This window comes from Gambusia affinis, linkage group LG11 (genome assembly GCF_019740435.1).
Source record: "Gambusia affinis linkage group LG11, SWU_Gaff_1.0, whole genome shotgun sequence".
NCBI lineage: Eukaryota > Metazoa > Chordata > Actinopteri > Cyprinodontiformes > Poeciliidae > Gambusia > Gambusia affinis.
The window spans coordinates 7,526,929-7,549,881 of record NC_057878.1 but is presented as its reverse complement, the minus strand read 5'-3'; the positions used below and the strand labels follow the sequence as shown (position 1 = coordinate 7,549,881).

The following is a 22,953-nucleotide window of genomic DNA, read 5'->3' as shown; positions in this document are numbered from 1 at the left end:
ACAAAGACTTTAAGACTTCCATCTATGTGAAATAATGTATACAACGTGCCGACTTTGGCAATTAAAATATTCGTTTTCAAAAAATGTTACAATTTATTTAGTAAGTAAATTATAAATATGAATTTATAGTTCATATTTATAATTAATTATTGATCTGATTCTATATAATGTTTGCATATTTGATTAATAAATTATAATCTTTGTTTATAAAGGTTTCACTTGTTTTAATGTGCAAATATGAGAGTTTACAGCCTGGATTACTCTCATTCGTTCAGATTCACATCTGGAAAAGAAGCTTAAATTTGTGCATCATTTCTCTTCATCTCACAATTACGCATTACTTTGTGTTATTTATTTTACTTTTTTAAAGACAAACTCTAAAATCAAATGTACTGAATCGTGTCACTGTTAACGCGACACAATTGGAAAAGGTATTTATACTTTTGAGGACACCCTGACACATTCAGCAGATGTCACTTAGAACAGACCTGGCTGAGGATGTCGGTGGCGTTTCTGGCTCGCATGAAGTCCGGCGTGTCGGTGGCCAAAGCCAACATTCCTTTGCCCTTGATCTCCTGCTCCAGCGCCTTCTTGTACTCCCTCTGTAAGTACAAACAACAGCTTTGTCATTCACCAAACGGATATATTGAAAACTAATTACGCTTTCATACTGAGGAAGGCTGCAAAACCCCTAGGGGGACGGGGAACAGAGGAGGTTAGCAGGAATTAGCGACAGGATTTAGGGAAAACATTGGATGGAGGTGTGGCGCTCCAATAAAGCTGCTAAATAAAAAAAAAAAAGAGTTAAGATAGTCAAGAGGATGTTAAAACATAATTAGTTCTATGGTGAGATAATTTCAAATACAACCAAACAAATTTCTAAAAATTAGCCTAACTACACTAAAACGAAGACTTTGCATGTTTATTTTCTTCAAGAAAGTTAGAACAGATGTGACTAAACTTTTAGCACATTCAAGTTTCTTTATACAAAGTGACATAAAATAAGATGTCAAAATGCAGGGGGAAACGAGATTTGAGGGAAATTCTTTCAAACTCAGGAGCAATGGAACGTTAGTCTTGTCAAAAAGCAGGAAGTGAGGCGATGTAGCTTAGGTGAGAGCGGGAGGAGTGTTAGGGGAAGTCAGAGGAGAGCGCGTCGCCACCGCCATCACCTCTCGGTCAGTCGTACCTCACACAGAATCTGAGTGGCATTCTTTGCCCTCAAAAGCTCCGGAGTTTCCTCCAGTACAGTTAGCCCTTTACCCTTCACTCCCTCCTCTAGATCCTTCCTGTACTCTTTCTACGCCATGGAAGAAAGACAAGAGAGACTGCAGAGACGGCCGCACAGGCAGGCAAGGCCGAGGCATACGGACAATCAAGGCTCAAAGTCACCAAAATCTCAACAACAACTACAAAAAAAAAGACAGTTGCTTTAATATTATTACAGAGAGAAACACTGTCAGTGGAGATGTTGGTGACTTTGGCAAGAATTGTGGAAATAGACAAGATGAAACATTTTACAAGATAAAATGTAGGGCTGGGCGATTAATTCATTTAAACAATTCATTTTTGAAGATTTCATTTCTGGAAGAACCTGTATTTCATTTCTTCTTTTAAAATAAGACAAGATATAAGAACTCCAACACAGAAAAAAATATCCCAAGTTTATTAATTTTTTTTCTCTCATAATTTTAAGACATTTCCCTAGTAAAATCTGTATTCTGTTAGTATTATGACTACATTATTGCAATTAGACAAAGAACTGTCATAGTCTGGAACCAACGCTGGTCCAAATCATAGGAATGATGATTGAAATAAAAGATTGAAAAATATTTCTTTCAAGAAAGCGAGAGAAAAAACCCATAACTTAAAATGACATATATAAGCCATATCGCCCAGCCCTAATAAAACACGTAACATAGTTTGAAAACAGCATTTCACAGAAAACATCACTTCTTCAATAAAACTGCTACATGCACTCATACAAGCTGCTGCTGCATTAAGACTGGTGGAAAAATGAGGAGCTTTAGACGTCAGTGGATGCAGCACTGATTTCTCTGTACAGCATGCAGCGGGGTTGGAAGATGTTGTTGGGTCAAATGAGCAAGCATCTTTTAAAAAAAGGACATTAAGAAAACCCCTGAAAAGGAAAAGTCAGAGGATAAAAGGTGTGAAAGTAGAGAGGGACTTCGGTTGTGGTACAGTCTTAGTATGATGAGGAAGAAGGGGGCAAATTAACGGGATAAACCATCCTTCTGTTACCTCGCTGGCTATTTTGGTGGCGTGTCTGACATGAATCATGGCAGGGGTGACCTCCAATCCCGAGAGGTTCTTTCCCCTCATGAACTCCTCATAGTCCTTCTTATAGTCTTTCTATTGGCCATAAAAACACAGACAGACAGACAGACAGACAGACAGACAGACAGACAGACAGACAGAGCTCAGACAAACACATGCAGGCAGAGCAGGGCTGAAGTGCAGGTACAGCATCGTCGTTTGCGAAGCGGTTGCCAAAACGGACATTTTTCTGCCTTTCTGGTCCGAAACACACAGTGACTTGGGAGCGACAGTTCATATATACCGTATTTTCCGGAGTATAGAGCGCACCGTACTATAAGCCGCTCTTACAATTTAAAAAAATAAGTAAATAAATAGGAAACGTACATATATAAGCCGCACAGGGCTGTAAGCCGCTGGTATCTCCGCCGCTCTCGGTTTTCCATAAGGACCCGGCAGAGGGCAGCAGAGGGCAACGTCTTTAATAAATCTCCTATTAAGGACGCAGCCGTCCATTTCCGCCGCCGAACCATGGTTTCGTCCACGCAGAGTTTACATGCAGCGGCTTTACTTCCCTCCTGTCCTGCCAGATCGACAGCCCTCAACTTAAAAGCAGCATCATATGAGTTTGAAAACATTTCTCCGTTGTGCCTGCTGCTAGCATGTGCTTGTTCTAAATGAAAATCAGCGCTTTCTTCTTTGATTTCCAATTTTGACTTCCAATGATTCACTTCTTGCTAAAGAGCCCCCTGGTGGTCAAAGAAAAACCCACAGAAAAGCCGCATGGTTCAAAGAGTAGGAAAAAAGTAGCGGCTTATAGTCCGAAAAATACGGTAGTTAATCACTGAAGCTCAACTAATACGTAGGCTAAATCCTCCCTGACTGTATGTGAACTGTGTGTTGCACAAAATAACATCCAAGTTTCAAATAACGATAAAAAAATAAAAATCAATCAGTAATATAAGAAGTAATGAATAAATGAAAACAGGAACATGTAAAATAGAAATAGCCTAATTGGGATTGAAAACTGGTGTGGTAAATATTGTCAAACGTCACACCACAACTGAAAATGTTACAATTTCTGACTCCTTACCCATTTTATAACAAAATGTATCTATTGATAGCACTGAGGATAAACTATGCATCTATTAAAGAATTAAAATAACTTTAAGATCTTAGCCATGGCTTTTCCAGTTCATACATGAATAAGTACTGAGAACTTGCAGGATGATCACAGATGATTCAAACTTTACCTTTGTAAACCTGACTGACAATTTCAAAGGAAACTCCTGGAGGTGAGTGGAAACCTGAGCAGCCTCTGAAATTGTGTATGGTTAGGGCCGGCTGAGCGTCTTTACGTCAGGCTTTGTAGGGAAGCCAAAGATCCGTTTTACTGACTACTTCCTGCCACCATAACTGAAGTCCATTTGATATGCACGTCGAATCTCAACACTTTTCTGTTTAATTATATTCTGAGCTCAGCTAGCTATAAAAGAAACCACAATGAATGCAAGAAGGATTGTTTTTAGGTGTCAAAAAGGTGATTACAAATCAAAACAGAGCGACTAAATCATTCTTCAATGCTTCCAACAACTTCCGTAAGTTCGTAGTTGACAACCAACCGAAAAGCTTAGAAGCTGCCAACAAGGAGCTCTACATTTTGAATCTATTGAGACTCGAAGGAGCCGTTGAAGCGAAGCTGGCGTCTGCAGCTGCTTTCAGCAGGAGGGTGAGGGGAGTCTTTACCTGGCTCTGCATGTGCTGGGCCTCTTTAGCGGTCACATAAGTCGGAGTCTCAAAGTCCAGCATGGGTTTGCCCTTCTCCTTCTCGTACTTCTCCTTGTATTTAACCTGAAACGGCCCAAACAGAGCGCAGTGTAAAATGAGATCGATTTAAATGTTGCCATCTAAAAGCTGGTACATCATGAGGAATACAATTAGCTTGTAGGCTCTCTCATCCTATGATTCAAATCTGCATGTATATTTTTCACATTTAAACCAATGTATGAGGTACGGATTGTCCCAATCCAATCCCAAGTGTTATATTGGGGTCTAATGTAAAACCTTTTTTATTTTTAAATTTTTTTATTGTTGTTCTGCCCCATTAGCACAATGTTAGCACAATCTCCCTAGCCAAACTGCTCATTACTTCATTGCTCTAAAGCTGGGGTGTCAAACTCACTTTCACTTTGGGCCAAATCAAGACCATGAATGTTATTAAAGGACCGGCTGTGCCAGAATGTATTGCTAGAACCTGCTAAGAAACTGTTAAAATATAAATAAATTCTTAAAATTAAAGAATATTTAGTCCCTAAAGGATTTGGTGATTGTTTTTGTGATTTTCTTCCAATACAAATCAAAGTGTTTGTGGTATTACTTTAGAAATATTTGTGCTTTTTACTACTCGCCGTATCTTTAAGGGTTATCACTTGACATCAAGAAAATCTTAAGCAGCTGTTTGGTAGAGGTAAGTAACACTGCCACCTGCAGGTGGGAGCAAACAATCACTTATGTCCAAAAATCTGCGACAAACTCACAATTATGTATCGGCACAAAAGAGTGAAGGGATTTGTTGGTTTTGTGTGAATTCACAAGAAGCAGGAAGCAATAAATAGGTAAAAACTTCTTTGATTTGACTGATAAAGTGATATTGAAGCAGGCTGTTATCTTGACGGTTTTATTTATGTGTCACATTAGAGCAGGGGTGTCAAACTCCAGTCCTCTAGGGCCGCTGTCCTGCAGTTTTTAGATGTGCCACAGGTACAAAACACTGGAATCAAATGTCTTAATCACCTCCTCCTTGTGTAGATCGGTTCTCCAGAGCCTTAATGACCTAATTATTTTGTTCAGGTGGTGCAGCAAAGGCACATCTAAATGTTGCAGGACGGCAGTCCTCCAGGACTGGAGTTTGACACCTGTGCATTAGAGTCTAGAGGGCCACATGAAAAGCTGCGGCGGGGCGGATTTGGCCCCCGGGTCTTGAGTTTGACGTGCTCTAAAGCAGTGTTTCCCCAATTCCAGTCCTCGGGGGCCCCCTGCTCTGCATGTTTTAGATGTGCCTCTATACCAGAACAGCTGATTCAAATGATTGCATGACATCTTCTGCAGCCACCAAGTACTGCAGGAGCCTGTTAATCACCCAAAGATTCAATTCAGGTGTGTGGCAGAAGGGAAACACCTAAAACATGCAGGCAGGGGGGCCCCGAGGACTGGAATTGGGAAACACTGCTCTAAAGGATCTAGGTTCTTCTGGAACAATGGCCGTGTACTTTTCCTCTTTAGAGTGATGTTGCAGATGCCTCTCAGTGTGTTTTAAGTGACCCAGACGGCTGTCTGCAACTGAGCGCAGTGCAGAGAGCAGCTGAAACAACCAGTCATTCAATTCTACTATGTTCAATGAAAAACTACTAAGTTTGTGAAGCAAGAGAGCATTTCCTGTGTGTTTTGTCTGCACATGACCAACAGTCAAAAAAAAAAAAAATCAGTAATATTCAAATTGTGTGTTAGCATTGCTAACTCCAGCCTAGCTTTTCAGTCTAAAAACATTGTAAGCAGGATCAAAGAACAGAGGAGCGACACTATCAGACTGGGAATATCTCTACTTTTAAATGACCAGAATTTGTAGGGGTCAAAAATAAAATAATAAATACTGATTCATAGTATCGAGTGGAAATTAGACAAACTGGAAGATACTTTCAGGGTGTTTGTTGGTGCCCACAGTTTGTACCACTTACGTTGCTCTGAAGCTCAGAGGCCTCCTTGAGATGAAGTTGCTCTGGTGTGTCAGGAATCATGTGGTAGTGACCCTTACTCTCCTCAAATTTCTTCTTGTAGCGGTACTACAGGGAATTCCCAGTAGAGTCAGCCAGCTCAGTACAGTAAATGCGACGTGTCTGGCTAGAGCCTACTCCACCTCAATGAAGGGCTCAGGCCGGACCTTGCAGGAGCATTCACACGCCTGCAACTTTTCACATTTTATCACAATAAAACTTTAGGGGTTTTGTGCGATAGACCAATGCAAAGTAGTGCGAATTGTGAAGTACAAGGACAGATTGTGTATGGTTGGGGTTAAGGGAGTTTCAGGCTCTGTCACATATTCTTAGCTACATTTAAGTTTGAACTTTGGCTGGACCGCTCCAATACATGAACATGCTTTGAGCCAAACCATTTCATTGTAGCTCTGAGAGAATGTTTGGGTATTTGTCCCACCGGAAGACGAATCTTCTCTCCTGTCTCTGTATTTTTAACACCTTCTTTTTCTTCTTCTTTATTTGTGTTGTGTCTCCTGCACGGCTTGTGGTAAACTTTAAGAAGCATTTTTTAAAGTAAAGGAGACCAAATACACATGCATGCCACAATTTTCAGAGTTACATTTGTCAAACATTTGAAAACTATCCTTCAACCTATGAATGAGTCACTACATTTGGTTGGTCTATCACATAAAATCCTGTGAAGCCTGTGATTCCAACTTGACGAAATGTAAAAAGTGGGCAGAGCGTTGGGAATACTTTTGCAAGGCACTGTAAATATCATTAACAGCAGCAAAGATGTAGTTATAAATTAGAGGATAAAATGATCGATAGACGTTGGACTTTATGTTAGGCGATCCTCAATCAAAGTTTGATTTGACCTACTGGAGTAAAAGTGAAGCGTTAGATGTTAAAGGTGAGGAGGGTCGGGATCACTACCAGATGAGGTCTGTAAGATGATGAGTGTTTAGATGAAGGATCCTAGAGTGCCAGTCTAAATGTGATGGTGAATGGTTTGCAACAAGCTTGCAGTAGGTTCTGTTACTGTTTCAATAGACTACTGAGGGTGGACAAGAAGGAGGCAGCTGGGGTGGGAGCAGGAAAGGGTTAAATGGTGATAATGATGATGATGATAGCGGCGGTGATGGTATCTTACGTCACTTGAGAGCTTGCTGGTGCTCAGACCGTGCTGCATGGACAGAGACTCAGCCATGTCAGTCACAGGTTTGTGGATCTTCTTCAGGTCACTTTTGTACTTCACCTGTGTGGCGTCAAGAGACAAAGTTTTAACGCAGCGAGCACCTAATCTTTGTCAGCCGATGTGAAATCAGAGATGAGGTGCTAATTAACTTTAGCTTATTCAAGATTTCACTGCTTTATTTCATTGGTTTCTGAAGACTTTTGACCATTTTTAAAGGATAACCTTCCAGACCCCTCAGAGGCAGCATTCAGCTTCTATGCACCACAAATCTGGAACAAGCTTCCAGAAAACTGCAAAACTGCTGAAACACTGACTTCCTTTAAATCCAGATTAAAAACCCACCTGTTTGGAGTTGCTTTCGAAACATAGTTGAATAATGATGGCACTTGACTTAATGTAATGTTTTGATTGTTGATTCTATGTTGCACGACTTTGTGATTTTATGATCTCAAGCACTCAGAAATGCCATGTTGTTGAAATGTGCTATACAAATAAAATGTGATTTACTTGATCACATTTTGATTGATTAGCAATCAAACTAGAGAGCTCTCTTTATCACAAATAATCTTTTTTTTTAACAAAATATACTTGGTATTTGGTAAATTTTGCAACCTTTTAACACTCATTATTATTAATATCACAATTAACTAATGAGACCATATAATTCAGACTGCAAATTCTTAAACATTTTAATGTATTTAGGTGGTAAAATTCATTCAACTCATCCCCCTAACAAGATTTGGTCCTTGAAGAACTATGCTCTGCTATACTTGTTACAATCCTTCAAACTTCAAGGAGCCGCTCGACGGCCACCTCCGCGTGTTCACATACAGAAACCAGCATGAAGCTGGTTCTGGGATTGCCTACCTCACTAGCCAGGTCGTTGGCGTCCTTCAGGGTTTTGTACATCTTGCTCTCCTTCAGGTCAAATTGAGGTTTCTTCCCTTTCATCTCCTTGGCAAACTTCTCCTTGTACCTCACCTGGTAAGGCAGAAAGGCGACACATACAGGAAGTCAGCATGAGCTCTGAGTCGGGACAAACAAGTGGATTTACGGACTCGAAGTGACACGAAGACAAGTGTATCCGAGAGGATTAGTAACTCAGATTTCTTGCAGGCAGTTTCCTTGCCTTGGACATGCTGTGTAACATTTGGTATCTGTGGACAGTACCAGTCCACATTTATTGTGACCCCCGGTTGAATCTGTATGATGAAAAACATTCGCTTGTCTTTTTATTCACAGCAGCATAATATCACTCTTCATCAATCCAACCTTCAAGCTTTACTCACCGTGAGGAAAATAATTAGTTACCAACGACTGTACCCTCTATCATTTTGGCTGAAAACATTTAATGAACACATGAATAAATGCAATAAAATTCAAAGTTTTTGAAACCTTTTTCAGCTTGAGGCTATGATCCTAGAAGACAAGACGAATTTGTCTTAAATAATCACGCACTTTTTTTTTTTTTAATCAGGGATGACAATAAATGTACCTGGTAATTTAAATGTCCTTATATGTGCATGCAAATATATTTTTTTATTATTCCATGTACACATTTCATATTTAACCCCAACCAAAAACTGGATAAATGACAGGAAAAGTCAACATCTGAACATGTAAAAAACAATAATCTTAAAAGTTCAAGCTGATAATTTTCTCTTAGCTATTAAACATAAAAGCACTGTTGATTTGTTTAAAAAAGAAGTAGGTTTTTAAATCTATTTCTGATGCTTTTAATCTGAACAAACTGATGCATTTAATAGCCAGCAGAGGTGATAGTTTTGTTTTTTGACCCACTTATTCAATTCATGTATAACAATAGGCATGAAAAAAGTTTACTAATGTGTCCCACTAAACTAGTTGTGTATAAAGAATATTTTAAGAACATAAATAAACATTTTAGAAATGAACCATTAACGTCCCCAAAGCTGTTAGCTTAGCTGAAGTCTACAAGGCTATGCTGCCCTCTAGTGTCCAAATCATGAATAAATCCCAGAAAAGTTCTCTCAGCCAGAATCAGAAAATACAGCAGTAAAAGCTTCAGTTTCAGTCCGCGATCTATCAGAAACACAAGGAGGAATAATCTGAAACTATTTTTTTTTTAAATCCAAACAAATACAGTCTGAATACCAGTGCAGCTAATGCATTGTCTAGGCTTAGCATTGAGCCACAGCTTGTCCTACTGAGGAAAACAAGGGATGCACACAGAACTGAAGGGTGCACACAAACAGCAAGGCAAATCAAAGCAAAACATAGTTTCATACACTGGATTAAAAAAAAAAGTTTTTAGATCCTTGTAGCTCAAAACACTTTAAAAAATAAAATACAATTCACTTGAAGAGACAGACAGATAGCAGCATCCCTTCAGTTTTAGGACATGCGCCTCCTTACATCACTAGTCACCGCACTCATTTTCTTAATGTGTCGCATCAGTGGGGTATCATAGGAAGCTGCTCCATGGAGGGAGGCTCTGCCCTCCACCTACAAAGCCCGGCGAGGTTGTGGAATGAGGAGACAAAGACATTATGGGAGCAGAGATGAGAGGAAAGAGATTAGGACGACTAGCGAGAGAGAAGAGGAGTGGAGAAAGAAGAGAGACACATGAAGTCAGGCTTAAGGATGGAGTTAGACATGTTAAACATGAATATGTATTATGAAGTCACAGTGACAGATTAAAACATGGATTTTAATACAAAGGTGACAAAGGAAGCACTATAGAAGAGCTGCTAGTGCAGTCGTTGTGCTGCTAAAAGCATCACATTTCCACAGCGAGGTAGGCTGAAAACTAAACCAATGGGGTTAAAAAGAAAAAACCTAAAGAAATGTTCGCAGAAGGGGTGAGGTGTGTCTGTACATCCTGAGATGTAGGAAGAGAAAATGATTTATTTCTCTTGTTGTACCTGACTGGTCAGCTGGGACACCTGGGTCGCCAAAGCAATGTCTGGCCGGTGGATCAGGGAACCTCCACGACTGGCCTCTTCGCGCGCCTTTTCACGGTAACCGATCTGATGGACGGAGGAGGAAACGAGAGTCAGGGCACCAGGAACAAACTCAACAGATGCAGCTGTGGGCTTGTTTTGGTTTCAGATGGACGTTAGGGAACGATGTTCGACAGTCAAAGGCCCGGTCAGTGAGGCTCGTAAAAACAAACACAAAAAGCTAATGAAAGAAAACTTTGTTGTTTTCCACAATACTTTCATTTGCAGTATTTACAGTAAAATCTCAAAGTGCTTAAAGTAAAACATGACTTGAATTATTTAAATTAACAAATGATTATTGCTGCACATATTATATTATTATTATTATTATTATTATTCAATTATTGTTGGTGTTTTTGTTATTAATGCTAGTTCTCAGCATTAAAACTAGCATTTTAATTCTAGCTTCAATGCTAGCAAAAAATACATTAGCATTATATCTTAGAAGAAACATTATATTAGAAGAAATACCATTGTTCTAAATAACATTTCTTGATTAATTAGAAGACATAATGATTGTTCATCCACTGTAATTAAATTAAACAGATAATATATGGATTTTCTAACTATTAAGTACGGGTTTATTTGTCATATGTATGGATTATACATATATAAATGAAGGATTATGCATGTAACGGTGGATAAGGAGTGGGAACACTGATAAGTTTATACTTCCACCCCTCTCTCTTCAATAGGTAAAACAAAAGTTTTGACATTTTGGTTGATGCTCAAAGTATATTTCCTACATATTCAAAAATAAACAAGTCTATAGACAATACTTGAACTTTCACTTGCTCAAATCGAATCGCCGTTTTCTCCAAAAATTATTTCTACGTGTATTTGCTGCTTACATCACTGACGAGCTTAGAGGCCTGGGTGGCCTTCCTGATGTCAGGACGGTCCACTACAGTAGTGTAGTGCAGGTTGGCTTTGGCGTCCTTTTTGTAGGCGACCTATGGTACGATACAGAGAGAGAGTACAGTATAAAAACCGAGCAGCATCTCAAAAGACAAACGTTGGTGTAGAAATGCTCTCACATTGCTCTGACTCTTCGCCACGTCCATGGCGTGCTGAACATCGGGCGGCACGATCATGTGGTTGTACACCGACTTGCCTCTCTCCTTCTCGAACTTCTGTTTGTATTGTTTCTGTACGTTTGGGAGAACAAGAGTTTCATAGACGCAGCTCAAGAGGAGGAGATCCTTTGGGGGCCATTGGCTGATTTGGGTACAATATATATATATATATATATATATATATATATATAAAAAACAAATCGCTGTACCTCGCTGACCAGCTTCTTGACCTCCTTGCTGTGGGCGGTATCGCGAGTCTCACTCAGCTTGGTGAATGAGCCGGACTGCATGATCTTCTTGCTTTCCTGCTTGTATTTGCTCTGAGAATGGATGTGGAAGAGTCAAGACTCTCATCTGGTGTTGATACACTTTACTCCCAACGTAAAGTTTGGTAAAAGATGTGCAAATAAGCACCCTTTTATTTATTAGCCCTCACCTCTGATACTAGCGTGCGCACGGCTTTGGCATGGAGGATCTGAGGAGTATCCAGAACAGGTATGTAGTGGCCCTTCCCCTTCTCATACTTCTCTTTGTACTTCACCTGGAGAAGATAAAAAAAAAGGTGTTTGATTTGTTGATGTTAATTCATTGGTTAATCTTCCAGGTCCTTTCACGGATTACTGTCACGAGAACCACTTACGTCACTGGCCATTTCAGCATTTTTCTTGTACATGAGAGTGTACTTGTCATCCGCCACAGGTATCACACAGCCCTTCATCATCTCTTTGTCATACTTGTACTCAACCTGTGAGTGGAATTATGTTTCGATCAATACTGACAAATGCACAAAGCTATAGAAATGACACTTATGTAAAACCCAATGGACTCACATCACTCTGCTGCAGAGAGTTTTTGGCAGCATTGATAAAATCTGGTCTGTCTGCTGTCCAGATCCACTTGTTCTTAGTTGCCTCGTACTTCTTCTTGTAGTCGAGCTAATAACAGAAACATAAGAAGTACTTTATGATTGTTGCTCAGGTGTTTTGTGTTTCCAAAAAGCATTGTCATTTTCTTAAAGGTGCTTACATTGCTGATGTTCTTGTAGGCCTCCTTGGCAGCACGGATTTCATGAGCCTCTGGGTCCATGTTGATCTGGGCTTTGCTCTTCTCATACACCTCTTTGTATTTCAGCTGAAAGAGGAATCAAGGTAAATAGTTACAAGAAAGAATAGACTGGTCCTGGTCAATCGTCATGCAGTTTCACCAAATGTTTCACTGCAGCGCTGCTACAGATGAAATCTTTTAAAAGAGATACCTTAAAGAATGAAGAAAGGAGTGAATGGCTTCCTTCAGCTGTATGAAGCTTAGAGTAATACACTGACAGGCGTTTTAAAAGTGTAGATGGGAAGTTGAGAGCTGCATGTTTGTTAAGGAGTCAACTGAAGGCTGGCTAACTGAGCAGATAGCCTGACTAATTAGCCAGCCAATATTGGCTTTTTCATTCTCACAGCATTTTGGAAAGTAAGCACCTTCACATAGCAACTACTAAAACTATTAAATTAGTATTTCTGATGAAAGGAAATAATAAATAACATATTCCCTATTCTAACTGTAATATTTCAGTTTGTTACATTAAAGCTGCAGGATGTAATCTTTATTAAAAAAATTATTTTTGTCTTCTTTTTTTTTTTATACATTTCTTGAGACTTTATGTTATACTGTCAGTTTAGTACAACAGGAGCTGTGAAAAAAAATCCTATTGCTGTTTCAGTCAGAAGCAGCCAATCAGAGCCAGGGGGCGGGCCTTAGCGCTGTCAATCACCCACATACCCTCCTTCTTGCTCTCTGCTATAGCTTCTGTCTCACAATAGAGCCTACGTGAATGCTCAAGATAGTTACCATGGCCACCAGTGATGGAGCATAAACAGCTTTCCTGTAACAGTAAATTGTTTTTCCACCATTAGCACAGCTGCAGCGCATACACAAGCATGACTGACAGTGCTAAGACCCTCCTTATGCAGGCTACTACAGCTTTAGTTCTGTGATATACTAATAAGTGCTGTGTTTGTTTTGTTTTTTTTTAGATACAAGGAATTAGATCATGTTGCAAATTTGTAGATGTTAACATATGTAGAAATATGTCACTAGAGTGAAACCTACGTTGCTGGTGATCTCTTTGACCTTCTTCATGTGCTGCTGGTGTGGAGTATCATAAGGCAAAGTGTATCCTTTGGCTTTGGTCTTGTTGTACTCCATCCTGTAGATGATCTAAGGAGAGACGAGGAATATTTTAGTAACAGAAATTAAAAAAAAAGAAAAAAATGCTAGTAGATGATAGGGAAACTCCACTGAAACTTACATCAGTGATCTTCTTGCTGCGTTTGTGAGCCTCGTACTCAGGAGTCTCCAGAACAGATGTGAACTTGTCTTTGGCGCGCTCGTACTGCTCCCTGTACTTCCACTGAGGACGGACGAGTGAAGTTAGTTTAGCTCGTAAAAAGGCAGTGTGTTAAACGTTTAACATTCAAATCTGGGACCGTTTTTGCTTTAAACATACAAATGCAAAGAGAAACTATCCAAAAAGAACACAATTATCTGAAATATCTTTAAAGTCAAAGAGAATTAAAAACATGTGCCTAACAGAGAGTTAACATTTTAGATTAAATTAAAATAGTCCAATAATAAACTGATATGTTATTATAGGTTATTATTGTAATAAACAACAATAAATTCTAGTAATTACAAGTTAGATTATTACTATTGTTCTATTTTCAGTTTTTTGGATAATTATCTGCCTCCAATTAAAGAAAAGTCAGAAACATCATAACAACTTCCATCAAAAAGAACTAAGTGGAGAATTAGCATGCACAATATTCACCAAAAACATGCTTTGTTAGACACATACAGACACAAAGATGACAACTAAAACACAAATCAACACTACTTGGTGATGAAAGTCTGCAGCGCTCACATCCTTCTCTTTAACCAGCTGCTCTTCTCACCAAGCTAAATTTAATATTACCTCACAATTTACCCACAAAACAATGTATTTTTACATAAAACTACAGCAGAATTATAAGCTATCCCTTGTTTTGGATTTTCTCATGGAGTTAGGAGTATTAATAAAGGAGCTGCTCTGTTTTTCTGAATAGTTTGACTACCTCTGGTGACACAATGTAATGTTGCTTTGGTAAAATGCTACCGTACATAGTAAAAAATGTATACAATAAAAAAACATTAGAAAAATAACCTGAAATCAGCACCTGATTTAATATAACAATAAATATGTAGAAGCTGTGTAGAAGGGGACTAACACATTTTATGGTTCTGTGTTTGGTCTCAACTGTGCAACGACATTTTGTTTTAAAAAGAGTTAAAGTTTCACTGACGATGAAAGGGAAGTGATGGAGGGTTTAGGAAATGAAGGAGGAGGAATACATGGATTTAGAACCACTTTTAGGAGGGTTAAACGGATGAAACAAAAATGTCCACAAACACCAGGAAGAGAGAAACAATCTCTAAAGAAACGTCATAAAACTTGAAAACCTAGCGATATGGGAAAAATATCAAATCGCGTTATTTTGACTTTCAAATGAATAGATCACATTTTCATGTAGAAACATTGGAAAAGAACATACACTTGGGTCAAAAATGATTACTTAATTAACCTTCTCAGACTTTATTTAGGTAATTTCTGAACATAATATTATCTTTTTGTCAACTTGTGTAGCCCTTAACCAGCAGACTTCATCTGAATCCAAAAGCATATTTCAAAGTTAAAAGTCGAACAACACAGTGCACTCTGGCTGCATAAAAACTAAAGCTAAAGCAAAACGGAAATGAAAAATGTCACAATCTCATAACCGTCTAGTAACTTAACATCGTCCAGTTGAAGGACGTGGTTCCTGTGTGTTTGTGGACAGGTTTCTGTTACAGCAGCTCGCTGGTCTCTGACGGTTTACCTTGCTGCCCATAACGGACTGGTAAAGGGCTGTGAGGATGTCAGGGCGGAGGAACTCATTGCAGCCACTCTTTAGTAGATCCTTTGCTCGGGATTTATACATTTTCTGTCCACACACACACAAACGAACGTACACACAGAGCATGCCACAGTTTAGAACAAACTAAACAACACTGGGAGGGACTGGAGGAACGCTCCGGAGACCCGAGGAAGACACTCATCTGTCCCCAGAGAGAGAGACAGAATGATCACCTTCACCAGAGCCAGGATTGTAAAATAAACGATTTAGATCATCTGTGAAGTCAAGCTGTCTCTCTCACGGAAAACAGATGCAGGCAGGTCACGCTCACTCAAGACAGCAGCTGCTGTTTGAGTGGCATGGATCACAAATAGGAAGAGAGACAATGACACAGAGGATCCCGTCACAGCCATGCGGCGACCAGCCCCACCGGCAGGTCTGTCCACGACCTCATGCGCCGGGTGTGAGCGGCCCGGAGGACCGGCGGCGTGCGGTGGGGGCCGCCCGGCCGCCCGGCACATCCGGGACGGTTACCTGGCTCATCTTCCTGTTCTCCCTGGCCAGCTGGTATCTAGGATCGTCTGTGGTTATGGTGAACTTATCCCTGGTCTTCTCATAATTAGCTCTGTAGATCCTCTGCTCAGAATTTCAGAAGTTTGTTAAAAACAAATGTTGGAGGAGGAGGGAGAGGAATGGCGTCTCTAAAATGTCAGCAAACTTTAAGGAACAGACGAAAATAAAGATAACATGTTGCTGTAAAAATTGACAAAAATGTAAAATATGCATCGCTACACCTGGAAAACAGCAGAAGGAGGTTCCCAAATATTTTCCCCCAGAAATGCTTTTGTTTTGTTACTTTAACAAAAAGAAAAAGGAAAAAAACAAACAAAAACAAACACTGTACTGGGACGGGACCAATTAATACCATCGGTATCCAAGCAACCATTTTCCAAAATTTATACATAACATTTGTAACAATGTAGTGTATTTACTACAATGGACCGGTATGAACAAATGGGCTGATATCAATATCTAATTCAAATATTGCGGTTATGACCGATAACCGATATTTACTGATATTGCATAAAGTATTTATATATATTTTCACTATCCTGTTGAGACTTTGAAAAAAGAAAACCAACCACAACACTGACTTCACCACTGCTTCTCTTTTTCATTTAAATCCCAACATTCCCATTGCTATCACTGTCCAAACAAATTTCACATGACCAGCTTCCTCCCCTCCCAACCTGCAACAAAATGCATATAAAAATCGGTTGTCAATAAAGGCCCAGTTTTATTTATCAGGTTTGTACCAGTACGTAAAAAAAAACAAACAAAAAAGAACAAAAACGGACTAATATCTGATGTATAGCCCATCTTCCCAAACTATTTATTATTTTATATGATTCTAATTATATGAAAACACTTGAGATAAGGCAGGTATTTGTATAAAAGTAGAATTTGAAAGTTTCACCTAGGCTGCCTGTTCAACAACACGATTTCAAATTAAAGCCTCACCACCACCCGAACTGTTAGCTCCCCCAAAGTTGGGAATCAGTGATCTAAGCAAAAAATATCTAGTAAAATAAAAACATTACATTATTTTACCTCCAAGTAGAGGGTCCAAGAGAGAAGCAAAGAGACAGATAGACACGGTGGATCATTTCAGAGCAAAAAATGATGAGATAATTTGAGGCAATAGAAGGGAAGGACTCACGTCGTTGATCAGAACCGAGGCGTTCCTCATAGCCTCGAAGAACGGCGTGTCGCACGTGTATCTGAAGTTTCCTCTGTTCTTCTCAAACGAGGCTTTGTACAGTCTCTGTAAACAACATAAATGAATAAAACGATTGGTTGAAAACAAACAGAATGTACTCTTGCTGTAAACATGAATATATGAAAAGAATTTTGCCCTCACCTCACTGTACAGAGCCTTGTTCCTGTCAGCCATCACCAACTCAGGAGTGTCCCAAACGTAGCACCCAATACCCTTCAGCCAGTCCAAGTCCTCCTTGTACTTCACCTAAAAACACAAACAAAACCAAAAGTTTCACACAGATATTGCACAGCATGTTAGTCCTCCTGTTGGGTGCATCTTTGCGTGCTTACGTTGCTGATGTTATCGTTGGCTATCTTGCTGAAGAAGAACTCGGGGCGGTCGGGAATGGACTTCCACGTGCCCAGAGAGCTGATGTACTTCTCTCTGTATTTCACCTGTGGAGCAGAAACGGAGCGAGTCGCAAGTCGTTCACCTTCAGGCGGAAAACCGGTCATTTTAGAGCAGTTTATTTCGACTGCTGACCTCGCTGATGTCGTCGGTGAATTTGCGGTGGCACACGATGTCCAGGGCGTCCTTGTCGGTGTGATAGTGGCCCTTGGAAAGCTCAAAGGTCTCCTTGTAACGCAACTGAAGGAAGAAGAAAATGTGGAAAAAGGTCATTCTTTTTTAACTACCTATTTAAGCTCTGAATCAGAAAACGTGACGTCTTCTAACAAAGACTTACATTGCTAGACTGCAGGTATGCTTTCTTGGACCGGATCAGGATAGGCGTGTCAGCAATAGCGGTGTACCTGTGCTTCATCTTTTCATATTGCTCTTTGTATTTATTCTGAGTGGAGAACAAAAGACGCAACATATCAGACGTTCGTTTTGGAAAACTTAAATCGGTTCAGGTCACCTTATTTCTCAAGCACGTTAAAGGAAGCCAGAGCGCTCACCTCACTGAAAACCACTTTCATTTTTCTTGCGTGTTGATTACTTGGAGTGTTCATTTCTGGAGTGAAATGAGCTCTCTCTTTTGATGCCAGACTTGTGTACTGGTACTGTAGAAACAAAAAAATAAATAAATAAATAAACAACCAGTAGAGAAAATAATACATAAAGACCAGAAACGTGTTTCAGCTTGCCTTGTTAGTCAGCTGCTGGGCCCACTTGACTCTCTTTATGTCCAAAGAGTCTGCGATGGAGGAAACCTTCATCATGTCCTTCTTGCTCTTGGCTCTGTATATGCGCTGAAAAGACACAAAAAAGAAACATAAGAAATTAACATGCAACCTTTGAAAACCTTTAAAGGATAACGCACATTAAATAAAGATAGTCAGAGATCAGTAGATCCAAATCTGACTTAAAAAAGTCCAGAACAAAACAGGACGCTGCATGAAGATTATGATCCTAACGATTTTCTTGCATAAAGGTCAAATTTTTGGTGCAACAAATAGTTGCCCTGTGTTTGTGTTGGTCAATTACATAAAATTAAACAAAACAGTAATGGAAAAAAAAAAAAAAAAAGAAACGGGAGAAAACAGCTCACGTCACTGAAGTGAGTCTTCAGCTCAGTCACGCGGTTGTACTCTGGCGTATCGAGGACCACGGTGTAGTTTGACAGGTTCTTCTTGGCATCCACTTGGTAGCCCGTCTGTAAATGGAAAAACAGGTCATGTGAGAGAAGCGCCACTGGAAAAAGGAAGAAAACAAACGGAAAATAAACACTGGAGACGTGAGAGGAGCATTTCTCCCAACGCACCCTGAGTTTGTTGATGTTACGGACGTGGATCATCTCCGGGGTGTTGTACAGGAAGCAGCCGACGCCTCTCAGCCACATCAGATCCTCTTTGTACCTCAGCTAGAGCAACAAAGTTCACCAAACTTGGTTGTAGACCATATTTTGTGAAGAAGTGGAGGACAATTATGTGTGTTTTTCTTGTACGATACCTCGCTGGTGATCTCATTGACGTGACGACAGTGCATGAGTTGGGGCGTGATGGGCATGGAGATCAGCTGGCCTCGGCTGTTGTAGTATTTCTCTTTGTAGCACAGCTAGGGGAGAGCAGAAAATAACAAAACAAAAAACGGGCGCGTAAAAAGGCAAGTCCTCTCAACTCGGGCAAACCAGAAAAGTGAACAACGTCGATAATGGTGGCGTACATCGCTGAGGTGTTGTTGGTTCATCTTGAATTGTTTGAGGTCAGGGGTGTCGTAGGTTGTGTGGATCTTGTCCTTCTGCTTGTGGTAGGCCTCACGATACAGACGCTGAGCACGGAAACAGACGGGAATCAATTCGTTGAGTGAAATTAGCGCAAAGGGCTACGGGCCTCTTTGCACGGTCCTTCGCTTACGTCGTTGATGATCTTGTGAGCCTTTCTCGAGGTGACAAAGTTGACACCTTCCGGATGAAGAGTGTAAGCTTTAGCCTTCACCATCTCAAAGGCCGCCTTGTATTTCGCCTGAACAGACGAGAAACAACGTGTATAATTTAGGTTAAATCGCAACGATGTTCCTTTACTTGTTGTCAAGAGTTTAAACACTCACGTTGCTGGTGACGACGCTGTTCATCTTGGCCTGCTTGATGAGCGGCGTGTCGCTGGGCAGAGAGTAGCCGGTGGGCATGAAGCTCTTGTTGGCCTCCTTGTACCAGTTCTAGCAGAAGACGCCAAACGAGAAATTATTTCACGACACACGCCAATGTAAGAAAAAAATATGTCGAATATTAACTTACGTCACTCTGGATGTGATTGGCCAGGCGGGCTCTTTCTGTTTCCATGGTAACAGCAGGGGAGGTGTGCTTGCCCTTGACGTTGGCGTTGTAATCGTAACGGTAGTGAAGCTGGACGAAAGAAAGGGAAAACAGATCTGACCGATGATGACGTGGTGAACGATGAAGGTTTCTTTTTTTAAGTCGTGGTGCTGAACAGGGTGGGTGTGAGCCGTCGAAACGTATCCGAAACATTACGCACGAGGGCCAAATTATATAAATTCACTATGTTACTGTCATGCAAATGTTACTGCATGTGTTAACATAAGGCAGGAGTTAGCAGTGTTGTCTTTTCAAAATAAAGTAAATTGTAACACTTCATATTTCAACGCATTTCATACTCTGATTCTTGTTAGTGTGAGTGCGCAAATATGGGCAATATGTAGAGCTCTGGAAAAACTTAAAAGAGCACTTAAAATGATCAGTTCCTCTGATTTTACTTTTCACAGGTACGTGTTTGAGTAAAATGAACATTGTTCTTTTATTCTATGAACTATGGACAACGTGTGTCCTGAATGTCAAGCAAATATTTAGTAATTATTTGCAGAAAATGAGAAATGGTCAAAGTCATGAAAAAGATGCAGCAATTTCAGACCTCTAATGATGCAAAGAAAACAAGTTCACATTCATTGAGCGACAACAACACTAATGTTTGAACTCAGGAAGAGTTCAGACATCAATATTTGGTGGAATAACCAGGAGGTTTTCAATGGACTCTTCATTTTTTCCAGAGCTGCATGTATTGATATAACATGATATAATAATAATAATAATAATAATAATAATAATAATAATAATAATAATAATAATAATAATAATAATAATAATAATAATAATAATAATAATAATAATAATAATAATAATAATAATAATAATAATAATAATAATAATAATTACATCACTGAGGTTCTGAGCGTTCTGCTTGGCTGTTTCATACACCGGAGTGTCCGTCACCACGCTGTACTCCTTGAACGCCTCAATGCCTTTGGCTCTGTACTTGGTCTGGAATGAAAAACAAATGTACGTAAAAGACAAGCAATAAGCCACGATGTGAAATTAGATAAAAGACGAATACATTAAAAGCCATTTACCTCACTCTGCAGGACACCAGCATGCTTCACACGGAGGATCTCTGGCGTGTCCCAGGCGTAACACCCGATACCCTTCAGCCAGTTCAGGTCGTCCTTGTAGAAGATCTGGGCAGAGATAACTTCTATTTAGCACTTTGCGTTAATCTCCTCTTTACCTCTTTCTACTCAGAGATGCTAGTGACCCAGATATTTGTCGTTCTCTGGCTGTATGACGGTCACTCACGTCACTGAGTTGCTCGTTGACTTTGCGTGCTTGGACATACATCTGCATGTCAGGCATGCACATCCACTGGTGCAGGTACTTGCGGTAGTGGATACCGCTGACGGTGGACTGGGTGTTGCGGGCGGACAGGATCTCCAGCATGTCCGGCGGGATATGGTTCTTGGCCTTACTCTTCTCGTACTTCTCCTTGTACAGACGCTGAACGGTACAAGCGACAGACGCTTGTGTTACTAGAAATATTTCGAGCTCTTCATGACCGTGAGCCATTCTTAACAGAGATGGCTTAACTTTTGGTGATCAGATGATTCAAAATTTAAAAAAAACAACTTACATCTAGAACCAACTTTCCGGCCTTGACGCAACGAGCAGTAGCAGGATCGTCTTCCAGTGACTTTGGCAGACTGTAAAGGGACTTGAATTTTTCATAATCCTCCTTGTACTTGACCTAAAGAAGAAAGACGATCCACATAGTCCCACAAAGTAGTTTTAAAGAAAACCACCTCTTGGTTGTGATACTGTCAGAACTGAACTTCAACTTACGTGGCTGAGAACGACCTTCTGTTGTTTGGCATGTTGTAAGGCGTTGGAATCAACTGGGATCTTGTAGCTCTTTGCCTTAATCTTATCCCAGGCGGCTGTGTAGTTTTTCTTCAGATAGGAAATTGAAAACATTGTCAAAAACTTTTTACATGTGAAACTTTACAAAAATTTTTTTTTTTCTCACATTGCTGAAGAACAGTTTGAAGTCGTGGCATCTGGCATAGTCATGCGTATCCAGAACTGTGGTGTAAATGTGCTTCTCCTTGTGATATGCTTCCTTGTAGTTCAGCTGGAAAAGATAGTTTAAGATTAAAGATACATGCAAAGGTTTTTTTTTATTTGTCTTTCAGGAACAACATTTTCGGCGATTTTTAAAATCACGCCGACTTACGTCACTGGCCCAGGTGTGGCCCAGGATGGCAGTCACATACACAGGCGTGTCGGTCACAATGGAGTAGTTGTTAAACTCTTTCTTGGCGTCAGCTCTGTATTTACGCTGGAACATAACAAAGACAAAATATCGGAGTTTATCATGTATATTTTTTCCTCTCTCTTTCTCTGAAATAACCATTTAATATAAAAATACAGACTTCACTCTGCAGCTCGTAGGACTTCTTAGCGCGAATAATTTCTGGCGTGTCCCAGACGTAGCAACCCATGCCCTTCATCCAGTTCAGGTCGTCCTTGTAGAACACCTGTTAAAATGCGTTGGTAAAATGCGCAAGAGTTACCTGTTGTTTCTCGATAGAGACATAAATTAGATTTTACTTTCTCAGTGTTTAGAAGAGACTATGGCGAAAAAGAGGAATGTTTTCCATTTGTAACTTCAGAAGGCTCACGCGACACATTTGTGCAACAACTCGATCGGGACGCAGAAGGACGACCTACATCGCTGAGAATCTCATTGGTCTTCCGGGCCCGGATGGCGTCCTCCTGCTCTGGGTGGCACGTCCACTGGTGCAGGTGGGTGCGGTACAGGACATCGCTCAACATGTCCTGGCACCGCTTGGCCACCTGGTTAGCGATGACGTCAGACGGGAGGTGGATTTTGGTCTTGGTTTGGTGGTAGTCCTTCTGGTAGACCCTCTGTGAAGACACACATTCATAAAAAACGAGGAGGAGTCAAGCTCCAATTTCAGCCTAAAATGTAACTGAAAGACAACACCTTTATCTGTTTCGCTTTCTTTGCGAAAGTAGAAAGTATACTTACTCAGCATCTTACAAACGACAAAATATGAATTGATCTACATTCCTGTTTTGTGCCTTGGCTCTTTTCTACACAAATTTGTATAAGAATTGTGTCTTCCTTCCATTAGAAGATGACAAAAAAACTCTTTGTTTAACGTTTACCGACTTATCC

The 22,953-nt window shown here is 40.2% G+C and overlaps 1 protein-coding gene across 28 annotated transcripts in view; it reads right to left on the bottom strand.

The window, feature by feature from the left end:
• neb (nebulin) overlaps nt 1-22,953 on the bottom strand; it is a 70,822-nt gene that overhangs the window by 12,655 nt on the left and 35,214 nt on the right. For 13 of the 28 annotated variants that reach the window (XM_044132818.1, XM_044132841.1, XM_044132824.1 and 10 more), the window contains 42 exons: nt 22,482-22,679; nt 22,184-22,288; nt 21,985-22,089; nt 21,778-21,882; nt 21,594-21,701; nt 21,385-21,498; nt 21,054-21,251; nt 20,831-20,935; nt 20,637-20,741; nt 19,704-19,811; nt 19,517-19,624; nt 19,324-19,431; nt 19,133-19,237; nt 18,920-19,024; nt 18,732-18,830; nt 18,519-18,623; nt 18,115-18,219; nt 17,926-18,030; nt 17,712-17,816; nt 17,510-17,614; nt 17,317-17,421; nt 17,126-17,230; nt 16,925-17,029; nt 15,187-15,291; nt 13,584-13,685; nt 13,385-13,492; nt 12,311-12,415; nt 12,115-12,219; nt 11,925-12,029; nt 11,721-11,825; nt 11,494-11,604; nt 11,246-11,356; nt 11,060-11,161; nt 10,131-10,235; nt 9,622-9,711; nt 8,095-8,208; nt 7,183-7,287; nt 6,012-6,116; nt 4,024-4,128; nt 2,263-2,373; nt 1,190-1,300; nt 489-602 (listed from right to left, as the gene is read on the bottom strand). In XM_044132818.1, coding sequence (XP_043988753.1) covers nt 489-602; nt 1,190-1,300; nt 2,263-2,373; nt 4,024-4,128; nt 6,012-6,116; nt 7,183-7,287; nt 8,095-8,208; nt 9,622-9,711; nt 10,131-10,235; nt 11,060-11,161; nt 11,246-11,356; nt 11,494-11,604; nt 11,721-11,825; nt 11,925-12,029; nt 12,115-12,219; nt 12,311-12,415; nt 13,385-13,492; nt 13,584-13,685; nt 15,187-15,291; nt 16,925-17,029; nt 17,126-17,230; nt 17,317-17,421; nt 17,510-17,614; nt 17,712-17,816; nt 17,926-18,030; nt 18,115-18,219; nt 18,519-18,623; nt 18,732-18,830; nt 18,920-19,024; nt 19,133-19,237; nt 19,324-19,431; nt 19,517-19,624; nt 19,704-19,811; nt 20,637-20,741; nt 20,831-20,935; nt 21,054-21,251; nt 21,385-21,498; nt 21,594-21,701; nt 21,778-21,882; nt 21,985-22,089; nt 22,184-22,288; nt 22,482-22,679 — 4,635 coding nt within the window. Of the gene's footprint in view, nt 1-488; nt 603-1,189; nt 1,301-2,262; nt 2,374-4,023; nt 4,129-6,011; nt 6,117-7,182; nt 7,288-8,094; nt 8,209-9,621; nt 9,712-10,130; nt 10,236-11,059; nt 11,162-11,245; nt 11,357-11,493; nt 11,605-11,720; nt 11,826-11,924; nt 12,030-12,114; nt 12,220-12,310; nt 12,416-13,384; nt 13,493-13,583; nt 13,686-15,186; nt 15,292-15,738; nt 15,841-16,924; nt 17,030-17,125; nt 17,231-17,316; nt 17,422-17,509; nt 17,615-17,711; nt 17,817-17,925; nt 18,031-18,114; nt 18,220-18,518; nt 18,624-18,731; nt 18,831-18,919; nt 19,025-19,132; nt 19,238-19,323; nt 19,432-19,516; nt 19,625-19,703; nt 19,812-20,636; nt 20,742-20,830; nt 20,936-21,053; nt 21,252-21,384; nt 21,499-21,593; nt 21,702-21,777; nt 21,883-21,984; nt 22,090-22,183; nt 22,289-22,481; nt 22,680-22,953 lie in introns of all 28 variants that reach the window. The other 15 variants (XM_044132830.1, XM_044132837.1, XM_044132846.1 and 12 more) reach the window with 9 other exon arrangements.